At 36.7% G+C, this 12,005-nt stretch overlaps 2 protein-coding genes across 2 annotated transcripts; one reads left to right on the top strand and one right to left on the bottom strand.

Moving 5' to 3' along the window:
• Nucleotides 1-1,423: 1,423 nt before the first annotated feature.
• On the top strand, nt 1,424-3,094 carry LOC142529933 (arogenate dehydratase 1-like). Its single transcript, XM_075635656.1, has one exon. The coding sequence runs from the start codon at nt 1,549-1,551 to the stop codon at nt 2,866-2,868; it is 1,320 nt and encodes a 439-aa protein (XP_075491771.1). The 5' UTR covers nt 1,424-1,548; the 3' UTR covers nt 2,869-3,094.
• A 4,636-nt stretch (nt 3,095-7,730) lies between these two features.
• Nucleotides 7,731-10,036, bottom strand: LOC142528550 (uncharacterized). Its single transcript, XM_075633591.1, has 3 exons — nt 9,484-10,036; nt 8,953-9,352; nt 7,731-8,322 (listed from the first exon to the last, which is right to left on the bottom strand). The coding sequence occupies exons 1-3, from the start codon at nt 10,034-10,036 to the stop codon at nt 7,731-7,733; spliced, it is 1,545 nt and encodes a 514-aa protein (XP_075489706.1).
• Nucleotides 10,037-12,005: the final 1,969 nt, after the last annotated feature.

Genomic DNA, 12,005 nt, shown 5'->3' with positions numbered 1-12,005 from the left:
ATGGAAGAATTACAAAGAATTTGTTGTAGAGATTCGAAAATAAAACTCCCAGTTATGAGTTCCTTAGCCGTGAGATTAATTTATTGAAGCCTCGTTTAACACATTTTATGGCCATGAATGAATGTCAGCATTAACGTCATCTGTTCTCACGATTAAAATATGTCATAATTCTCGAATTAACTCTTAAATTAATAATGATATATTTCATTTTGAACAGAAAATATTTTAAAAATTTACATTTTTCCAGCAATATAATAATAAAAACACATTTGTTTGATGAATTCAAGTATTAAGTTCAAAACAAGACAAGTTCCAAAGTTAAGCGGCCGTGAATCCTTCGAATCCAATACCCCATTGAAGTAAAATAAACAAAACAAAAAACTTGGCCTAAATTTTCACCATTTAAATGATGCTACATATTATAATTAAGATCACAGTACTTTATTATTAAAGATAATTTAATCTTAGCATTTTTATGAAATTAAGCGACGTGAGTCATGTTTATGTTCGAATAATTATCCAAAGTTGACATTCGATCGAAATCTTGATTTATATCGTAACCAGCTGCGAGCCACAAAAAACTTGTATGTTCATTGGATCATGTCACTCAAGGGGAGGAAAATTAGCCTCTTAACCATGATTTATTATCATTAATTAGTGCTAGACCCCAAAACTTATCTGGCACTACGTTAATTAATTGATTTAATGCAAATTTTTTTTTTTTTTTGAGTTGTCTGCTCAATTTAAAAGTAAGGTAGGTAATGTCGTTAAGAATATAATGGTAAGTTTCAAGATTATTTTGAATAAAATTTGTATGATATTAAAATATAAGTGGTTATGACTTGTAGTTCATCTGACAACTAGACTCTAAGTTTGAGACGAGGACTTGAGCTGAAATCTTAGTGTAACAATCTCATTCAATATATATAAGTTGACATCCACTTGTGATGCAATGTCATAAACATCACTCGATAAAAAATATATTTGAGTTTGATATCATGTGGTAGTGTTGTAGCAAAAAATCTCACCCACCATGTAATCAATATATATGACGTTTTGGACATATAATTGCAAAATCCAAATTTCAAATTATCTTTTATTGAAGAATAACTTGAGATTTTCCCATGTTTTGGATACTGAAATTATCTTTTGACTAACATGAAAAGTGGTGAAATCTTGTGTGCGACCAACAAATCAAATAATATATTAACTAATAATCGAATTGACACAAGAAAATTATGTATTTTTTCATTATATTCGACAAATCATATAATATATATTAATCAATATTTTATGGTGGTATAAAGATTTGAAATGAAATATAAAAAAAGAAAATAAGGAGAAAAAAATTTGACTGGCGGTCGGTAGAAGCAATTTCTCGGACTTTGAACAATATATACCCCGACCTATCTTTCTTTTCTTCTCAGCTTAAACGTTCCCTTCTTTCGGAGAACTATAAGCTTTCTTGAAACAAGTTTTCTCCTCCTGTTCTTTCATCTCTCTCCCAATTTTTCTTTTCTTTTTTTATTTTCCTGAATCTTGATTGCCATGGTGTCCCTGAATTCTCCCTGTTCACGTCCGGATCTGAATTCTTTGTTCCGGACGGCGGAAACTGGTCTGAACCGCCACCCTGTCGGATGGGATAGATCCGTCATCCAGTGTGTTTCGAGGTTCGATTCTTCGAATCCGAATTCGACTGCGGCTTCGATTCAGACCGGCTTAAGCTTTGGCGCTGGGTTGGTTGGAAGGAGCCGGTTTGAGTGGCAGAGTTCTTGCGCTATTCTTGCAAGCAAAGTGAGGTCACTGGACCAAGATACCGAGAAAAGTAATGGCAGCGGCGATAGTATCGCTGCCGTAAATGGCCACCCGACATTAGACCTCGTACCGATCAAGAATCTGCCTTTTTCACCGGCGTTACTCCATAGGCCGTTGAGTATCGCCGACCTGTCTCCGTCTCCGATGCACGGTTCTCAGCTCCGGGTAGCGTATCAGGGTATTCCCGGAGCTTATAGCGAAGCTGCTGCAGGAAAGGCGTATCCCAATTGCGAAGCTATTCCCTGTGACCAATTTGAAGTGGCATTCCAGGCGGTTGAGCTTTGGATCGCCGACAGAGCCGTCCTCCCCGTGGAAAACTCCCTCGGCGGATCCATCCACCGCAACTACGATCTGCTCCTCCGCCACCGCCTCCACATCGTCGGAGAAGTCCAACTCCCTGTTCACCACTGCCTCCTGGCACTCCCCGGAGTCTGTAAAGAGTTCCTCACCCGCGTGATCAGCCACCCACAGGCCTTGTCCCAATGCGAGCTCACGCTAACCAAAATGGACCTCAACGTCATTTTGGAAGCGGTCGATGATACGGCCGGAGCTGCGGAATACATCTCCACCAACAACCTCCACAACACCGCGGCGATCGCCTCGGCACGAGCAGCCGGGCTGTACGGGCTGAACATACTAGCAGACGGGATCCAGGACGACTCGAGCAATGTAACACGATTCGTCATGCTGGCGAGGGAACCGATCATCCCTCGCACGGATAGGCCATTCAAAACAAGCATCGTATTCGCACACGAAAAGGGAACCAGCGTCCTATTCAAAGTCTTATCGGCCTTTGCTTTCAGGAACATCAGTTTGACAAAAATCGAGTCCCGACCGCGCCGGAACTGCCCGATCAGATTAGTGGACAACGCGGAGACCGGGACGGCCAAGCATTTCGAGTACATGTTTTACATAGATTTCGAGGCGTCGTTGGCGGAGGTGCGGGCGCAAAATGCCTTAGTGGAGGTGCAAGAATATACATCTTTCTTGAGGGTCTTAGGAAGCTACCCCGTGGATATGACTCCATGGGCTCCATCTTCCCCCCAAGATTAAATTGCCTCTAAAGTTTTAAATTCTAAATTTCCAACAATTTAAATTTAGTTTCAATATCATGTATATTTTAATCAAATAACATATTTAGAATACATGTTACTTATGAATCCATGTATCACAGTATGAAACCAGGGATCAAGTGCGGAAATAGTTCACATTCCCTATTTTTTATATATAAAATGTAAATATGTATTTGATATCATTACAATTTAATCACAGAAATTCTTGTGAGATTGTCTTGTTAGTTAGTTTTGTGATACAGATCTTCTATTTATTCCATCAATGAAAAAGTATTATTTTTTATTGTAAATATGAACATGGTTGACACATCTCACGAAGATCCGTGAGACCGTCTCACAAGAGACATATACAATAATTTATCGGTGATTAATCGTAATATTGAGAGGAATTTATCGTTGGGAGTCAAATGTGCGTGTATATATTGCGGCATGGAAACCTTTGAACAATTTCTGTTTTCTATGATAAATAAATGAATTTGACCATTTCTGCATCGCATTTTTGGTACAAAATTGACTAGCATATAAATTATTGATTATCGAGATTTCTTGCCATCTACCAAAATAGACTCTGAATTTGTTTTTCTTAGAACAAATAAATTGTATTTTAGTGAACGTATATGAATTTTATTTTATTTTCAATAATTTGTTTTCTGTTGAAAATATGAAAAATATTTGTGTTGAATGTTGAAAATTAGGTAAATTAGGTGTTGAATATTGAAAATTAGTGTGTGATGATGTATGTAATGATGAAATTGTTTTTGGATTGTTTTCCAAAGAAATCCTATAAATAGGTCTCCATTTGTAAAGATTTGATACAATTGAGTAGAGAGAAAAATATTATAAAGTGTGTAGTTTGGATAAATTTTGAGAGTTTGAGATTTTTACTTTTTACCATAAATTTCTACTTTTTCACGACATTTTCTAATATTTTCACCAACAAATTTTTTTCCCAAATAAATGTTTCGTTCATGTCAACATACCAATTGCTTTTCAATTAAGCAAGGAGACCAGCTGCAGTGATCTAATTTAATTTAAACTTCAAGGCATGCCCAATCACGTATTTACATATAATTATTTTATCTAATTTTTGTTTAATACTTATTAATTACGACTAGATCTTGATTAGGGCCAAGATGCCAGAAAAAGATTCATATGTGTGATCCATGCCGACAAATATAAATATTTAAATCAGACAGTGCACGTTATTCAAACATTTTTTCCTGAAAAATTGACAAACTTCATGTATGCGTGATCATTCTGAAACTTTTTAAAACATTTTTTATGACACATACTACACACATTAAAAAAAAAGTAGACCCGTGATTAAGCGATTTCTAAACCTTTTGCAATAGTATATATATCTATATTATATTTATAAGAAAAAATTTGTGTGAGACAGTCTCACAGGTCGTATTTTGTGAGACAGATATCTTATTTGAGTTATCCATGAAAAAATATTACTTTTAATGCTAAGAGTATTAATTTTTATTGTGAATATCGATAGGGTTGATCCGTCTCACAGATAAATATTCGTGAGACCGTCTCACAAGAGATCTACTCTATATTATTATTAGATTATTAAGTTTGAGATCCTTAGAGTAACTAACTTTTGGTGTCATGATATGTTTTAATAATTATATGTATTAATAAAATATTTAAACTTTAATATAAGTCACATCATGTAGTCTTTCTTTTTTAAGTATCAAGTTGTAGGTTTAATTTTTTACTTTAGTCTCTTTTTTTCCTCTTTCTTTCTTTTTTATATTTATTTTTTTTAATTCATATATCAAAATTAAAGTATAGTCTTTCCCTATTTCTTATAATTACATTTTGATTCTCATTTAAACATAAACCAAATAAATTATAAAAAATATTGTACAAGCACGCATCATACATCAATGCCCTTACAAATTATTTCAAACCTCAATTTGAATCCGATTAAAAAAAGGGTATTACCTTATTAGAATCGCATGACTATTTGTGTCAAAGTAGTTCGCGTGTCACGATTAACATGGATTGAGTGACATATAATGTATCGCATTATAATAAACTTGTAACGCAAAAGACATGTATTAAATCGCCAAATTTATTTTTCATAATATAAAGTTTATAAATATGTTACGCAAACTATTTATTGACTCGTTTAATTAATTTGTGAAAACTTACAAAACATACAGACGAAACACTGCATGTGCTCAATTATTATTATTACGATAAATGAAATTTTAATAAATAAGAATATATACAAACCGAAAAAAATAAGAAGAGAAAATTGAAAGATTTAATAATTAAAAAAATCGTGTTTTGTAGAAGGATAAGGACACCATTAACAATTTAGCTTCTTGTCACGCCCCGAAACTCGGGATTTGACACCGGCGTCGTTTAACAATCACACAATTGAAACAACCAGTCTCGTAGCATAGTATAAACCGAAATACCAGTTTATTAATCATAATCTCAAAAACCAAAGTCTTTACAACTGAAATAACTAATGAAATAAATGCGGAAACGTTTTTACATAAAACTTGAGTACCAAAATTCAGAAACCTCTTTACTAGCAACTCTCGAGATTAAAACAATTCACCAGCCCCAAAATTGTTCCGATTCTTCTTCTTCAATCTGCTCTTCGGATTTATCTGGGAAGGTTGTAAGAAGTGAGTATTTTGGAAAATACTCAGCAAGTGGGGGCCGTTCGAGTACAACAAAACAACATGCAATTTCGAAATATACATACCATGCAAACATATTTCTTATCACGTGCGCATCATTAACCCGACACTGAGATTCATCTACTTTCAATGGTTTACTGATATCAGTCCCTAATTTTTACTCATCTAAGGGGACGAGGCCGTATAGCGGTTATCTCCCCCACCGCGTAAGGGTACGTATGGTTGGGATTCCCACCCATATCAAGTTGAATTCGCATAGTGTCAAAACATTTATTCATGCAAAATATCGTAACCAGAAGGGTGTAAAAGAAGAATTGTACTCGCCCGAATTTTTATAAAACCGAAAATATATGCATCGAAATTCAATGATTTAAAACAAGCCCACTTACCTTAAATTCTTGATGAAAAACGTAAAAAGGCTAGGGTTCTTCGAAATTCCTACTTCACTGGTTGGACGGCGGCAGGGCTTCGCTGCGCTCGAAAATTCCTAAGGAGACTAGAGCACAAATTTTCGAAAATTTGGTGTGATATGTGGTGTGATTTTCGAGTCTACAGGGCCCTCCTATTTATAGGGGTTGGATGCTATCGTGATCGAGTGATATCGCGTTTGAATCTGAATCAAATCTTTATCGAGAATCGTGATCTATCAGTGATATAAATTCGAACTCTAAATATTTTATCTCTCAATTTTTGAAATTCTCAAATATATACACTGTAAATTTCGAATTCTAGGGATTTTATTATCCTTTGCCTGATTTTTATCCCGGTATCTCCATATCAACTCAAATCTTAGGCATTTATCTGCGAAATTTCAAATAATAATATACACGATATTATTATTCACTCAATCTTGGTAAAATCTTACAAATCTCACATCCTCAAATGAGATAAATCATGGTATCCAAAATATACTATCATGATAAAACTTAAATGATAAAACTTAAAATTCTTGGATTTTACACTTCTAACAACAACAATTGTGATGATTAATTAAGGAAAAAAAAGGTTTGGAGGGCTAAGGAAAAGGGGTGACGGTCGAATCGGTTTTTTAGGGTAGGTGAAGGTGGGCCGGTCTGGTTTGTTGGTGATTGAAAGCAACTCACCCCCACATATGTTGCAAAAATTATGTGTCACCACTTTATTATTATTATATCTTGAGTAGGTCTCTTGTGAGACTGTTTAACTAATTTTGTCTGTGAGACGGGTCCACTCTACCGATATTCATAATAAAAAGTAATACTTTTAGGATAAAAAGTAATATTTTTTCATTTATGACCCAAATAAGATATCTGTCTCACAAAATACGACCCGTGAGATCGTCTCACACAATTTTTTGACTTATATCTTTGTTGTTTTCATGCATTAAATTACGAATTTCTAAAAAAAAAGAGTTTTACAATTGACGCGACTCTAATCCACATTGTCTTAAAGATAACTTGTTTGTTTATATCACTAAATTAATTAATAATATACCAAAAGAAGCATACAACTAGTTTGGCTTAAAATTCGAGGGTTGTAACGGGGATGCGTATGTAGATGCATACAACGTGTGTGAAAATCTAATCAAACATGTTAAAAGTCCAACTAAATACTCTTCAATTTGGTTGTTGGTTAAAACATCCTTCTCGGATATTCCTGCTTGTAGTTCAAGATTTTGATTGGACAAATGTTGTTATTGTGAAGACCCTGAAATTCCATAGCATAAAAAATGTGGTTTAGTGGTTAATTAAACATGACTTTATGATAGGGAATCGTGATCTATCCGTGATATAAATTCGAACTCTAAATCTTTTATCTCTCAATTTTCGAAATTCTCAAATATATACACTGTAAATTTCGAATTCTAGGGATTTTATTATCCTTTGCCTGATTTTTATCCCGGTATCTCCATATCAACTCAAATCTTAGGCATTTATCTGCGAAATTTCAAATAATAATATACACGATATTATTATTCACTCAATCTTGGTAAAATCTTACAAATCTCACATCCTCAAATGAGATAAATCCTGGTATCCAAAATATACTATCGTGATAAAACTTAAATGATAAAACTTAAAATTCTTGGATTTTACATCCCTCTCTCCTTATGGGAAGTTTCGTCCTCGAAACTTGGGTTGGCTTGGTCTCCGAAGAGGTACGGGTATTGGTCCCTCATCCTTTCTTCTAGCTCCTACGTGGCTTCTCTTTCCGTGTGGTTAGACCATTGTACCTTGACGTAGGGAATGATACGTCGCCTTAGTACTTGGTCCTTGGTGTCCACAATTCTGATGGCAACTTCTTCGTACTTCAGCTCTTCTCCCAAGTTACTTTCGATCATGAGCGGTTCTGCTTCCAACACGTGGCTTGGGTCCGAGATGTATTTCCGTAGTTGGGACACGTGGAAAACGTTGTGAATTCTAGGCATGTTTGGTGGCAGCGCCAATCTGTATGCTAATGTGCCCACTTTTTCCAAAATCTCAAAGGGTCCCACATAACGAGGGTTCAGCTTCCCGGCTTTAGTGAATCGGACCACTCCTTTCATAGGCGAGACTTTTACGTAGGCCTTCTCGCCGATATTGAATTCCACTGGCCTTCTTTTCAGATCTGCCCAACTCTTTTGTCGATCTTGAGCTGCCTTGAGTTTCTCTCGGACTACTGTAACATTGCCTATTGTTAACTGTACGAGTTCGGGTCCTACTATTGCTTTTTCTCCCACTTCATCCCAATATAAGGGTGATCGGCATTTTCTCCCATACAGGGCTTCGTATGGAGCCATCTCAATACTGCTGTGATAGCTGTTATTATAAGCAAACTCGATCAATGGTAGATGATTGCTCCAATTGCTACTGAATTCTAGAGCGCGGGCTCGCAACATGTCTTTCAGGGTTTGAATTGTTCTCTCGGTTTGGCTATCGGTTTGTGGGTGATAGGCCGTACTAAGAGTCACTTTAGTTCCCATGCCCCCCTGAAAGCTCTTCCAAAAACGTGAGACGAATCTTGGGTCTCTATCAGACAAGATGCTCACTGGTACTCCATGAATTCGTACAATATTATCCATATACAGTGTAGCCAACTTGTCCAGATTATAGTTCATACGGACGGGTAGGAAGTGTGCAGATTTTGTAAGTCTATCTACAATTACCCATATTCCGCCTTGACCTTGCCTCGACTTTGGTAACCCCACCACAAAGTCCATGGAGATGTGTTCCCACTTCCACTCAGGTATCTCCAACGGTTGCAATAATCCTCCAGGTTGTTGGTGCTCTGCTTTGACCTGTTGACACACTTGGCATTTAGAGACAAATTCTGCCACGTCTCTTTTCATTTCATTCCACCAAAAATTGCTTTTAAGATCTCTGTACATCTTCGTACTCCCTGGATGGACTGAAAACTTGGATTTGTGTGCTTCTGACCGTATTTCTTGGCGAAGGTTATCGCATTCTAGTACACACAGTCGCCCTTTCATCCACATGACTCCTTTGTCATCAGTTTGTAGATCTTGAGACTTCCCGCTTTCGACTTGTCCCCTAAGTTTCTTTAGCTCAAGGTCTCGATCCTGGTTTAACTTGACGGTCTCTTGCAGACATGGTCTCGCGGAGAGTGAAGCCAGAGTAATTTTGCTCTCATTTTTCCGACTCAGAGCATCGGCCACCTTGTTCGCTTTACCCGGGTGGTAACTGATTGTCAGGTCGTAATCCTTCAGGAGTTCGATCCACCGTCTTTGCCTCATGTTAAGTTCATTTTGGGTGAACAGGTATTGAGGCTCTGGTAATCTGTGAAAATTTCTCACTTGGCGCCATAGAGATAGTGCCTCTAAATTTTTAAGGCAAATACAACTGCTGCTAGCTCCAGATCATGCGTAGGGTAGTTCTGCTCGTGCGGTTTCAACTGCCTTGATGCGTAGGCTATTACTCTTCCCTCTTGCATGAGTACGCATCCCAAACCTTCCTTAGATGCGTCGCTGTAAATGGTGAATTCCTTATCTTCAGTGGGTAAGATTAGTACTGGCGTGGATGCGAGCTTTTCTTTTAACGTCTGAAAAATTTTCTCGCAACCTTCGTCCCAGACGAACTTGGAATTCTTTTGAATGAGTTTAGTCAGTGGTATGGCGATTGAGGAAAAACCTTCGACAAACTTTCTGTAATAACCTGCCAGTCCAAGAAAGCTCCTGATGTCTGTGGCGTTCTTAGGTTTTGGCCACTCTGTAATTGCCTCGACTTTCATGGGATCCACTGATACTCCTGCTTCAGAGATTACGTGTCCTAAAAAGGATACACTCTTTAACCAGAACTCATATTTCTTAAACTTAGCGTATAGTTCCTTCTCTCTCAAGGTCTGAAGTGCAATGCGGAGATGCTCTTCGTGATCATATTCGTTGGAAGAATAGACGAGGATGTCATCAATAAATACTACTATGAACTGATCCAGGAATTGCTTGAAAACTCTGTTCATTAGGTCCATGAAGGCTGCAGGCGCGTTGGTCAGTCCAAAAGGCATCACTATGAACTCATAATGCCCATATCTTGTCCGAAAAGCTGTTTTGAGAATATCTTCAGCCCTGACCTTCCATTGGTAGTAGCATCTTCTCAGGTCAAGCTTGAAAAATGTTGTAACTTCTTTAAGTTGATCGAAAAGAATCGTCTATCATTGGAAGAAGATATTTATTTTCGATTGTGATCTTATTGAGTTCTCTATAATCTATACACAATCTCATACTTCTGTCTTCCTTATTCACAATCAGTACTGGAGTTCCTTATAGAGACGTACCCAGTTGAAATTGCTTCTTGTCTAGCAATTCTTGGAGTTGTTCCTTTGGCTCTTGGAGTTCAGTTGGCATCATTCGGTAAGGTGCTTTCGAAATTGGTGCTTGTACCAGGGACCAGATTAATTTCGAACTCAACTTCGCGGTTCGGGACTATCCCTGGGAGTTCTTCTAGAAAAACGTTCGGAAATTCTCGCATTATTAGGGTATCTTCCAGCTTGAGCTCAATATTTTTCCTGCACTTCGTTCACCATTGCTAGGTAAACTTTTTTTTTTTGCCTGATTTAATGGCTTTCCAAGTCTGGGAAGCAGAAAGAATGTATTTCTGTCTCTTGGCATTGCCATGATACCTTATTTCTTCTTGGTTCGCGTTTCGGAGTTTGAATTTTTTTTTTTACTCCGGCAATCTGCTATTGCACTGCTCTTAGATAACCAATCCATCCATATGATGACGTCGAAATCTTACAAAGTGCTTTGAATCAAGTCGGTACTGAATATATACGAATAGATGGTGATTTTATCCTATCTTGAAATTATCACGATTACTATCTCAAAACAAAAAACACATATAAAATCTTGGAACTTAATTCAATATCAATCTATACCCTATTGATTAAATCCCAAAAATTATAACTCAGTCGTCAGAAAATAAAATCTTATTCAACCTTGTATAAATTAAACTAATCATCAATTAATGCTTTTGTTTAAATCTTACTTGCACTAAACCTTACTTTCCTCAATATCCAGCAATAATCTCATAACTTATTTTATTCATATAAGATCGTAATCTACGAGTTATCCCAAAATAATATAAATTACTTAAACCTTAAGATATTGTTTCCCAACTTCCTTTTAGACAAGGTAACCCAAAATTATACATATTTAAAGTTAACGCTTAGCATTCTTTAAGAACCCAAATTAATGTTTACACATTTAACTATTGCCCAAAATCAACTTCCATATTGGAATATCCAAAACTTATTATAACTCTTATCTCAGATTTTCACATACTAGTTTTTTTTTCTTCCCATAAATAATTTATTGTCCCCAAATCGAATATTTCACCTTAAATCAGAAGCTTAAGTCAACTTATCTCAGATAAGTACAATCCCAACAATATAGGTCAATATTAATTGTTTCCTTAATAAAATTCCATAAAAATCCGATAAGCACTACAAAAACGCGTTTAACGAGATTTTTCGAGATATTTTCCAAAAATGGAAAGTCTAGAGATAAACATATGGATTGAAAGAATTCGTCGAGAGGGTTTCAGAACAGTTGACAGAACCGAATTCGGAGTTTCCTACAAAAAAAAAAATCGAAGGACGTATGCTGGCGGGTTGACTCGCTGACTCGGCCGGGTTGCCTCGCCGGGTTGACTCGTCGGAGTATGGTCGGAGCAAATTCTTATGACGGCGAAGGGGTCAGGATCACAGAACCGATGGTGGCACGGCAGGAATCGGTAGGAAAACTACCTAATTTGGCGGGGAACTCGCGCAACTCGGTTAACTCAATGAAATTGGGCGTTTCCAATTGGGTGATCCGAACTCAAAATTGATTGTTGGTAAAAGTTACCCATGGATCATAGATTGGTTGGCTATAAAGAATTGAAAATCGGAGTAGGATTGGTAGGATAATTGGACAAAATAATTTTCGGGTTAGGGTTCATACGCCAAATTCGTAGATCTGAAATTCCCGTTGCAT

Source organism: Primulina tabacum, chromosome 16, assembly GCF_025594145.1.
Source record: "Primulina tabacum isolate GXHZ01 chromosome 16, ASM2559414v2, whole genome shotgun sequence".
Classification (NCBI taxonomy): Eukaryota; Viridiplantae; Streptophyta; class Magnoliopsida; order Lamiales; family Gesneriaceae; genus Primulina; species Primulina tabacum.
This window is presented reverse-complemented; position numbering and strand designations above follow the sequence as displayed.

Excerpts from the sequence above, each read along its gene's own strand:
- LOC142529933 (XM_075635656.1), top strand. The coding sequence starts at position 1,549 with ATGGTGTCCCTGAATTCTCCCTGTTCACGTCCGGATCTGAATTCTTTG.
- LOC142528550 (XM_075633591.1), bottom strand. The coding sequence starts at position 10,036 with ATGCCTTTTGGACTGACCAACGCGCCTGCAGCCTTCATGGACCTAATG. Across the intron at positions 9,353-9,483 it reads CAGCGACGCATCTAAGGAAG|AGGCACTATCTCTATGGCGC; the intron begins GTTTGGGATGCG and ends TTAAAAATTTAG. Across the intron at positions 8,323-8,952 it reads AACCTTCGCCAAGAAATACG|TATTGAGATGGCTCCATACG; the intron begins GTCAGAAGCACA and ends CTATCACAGCAG.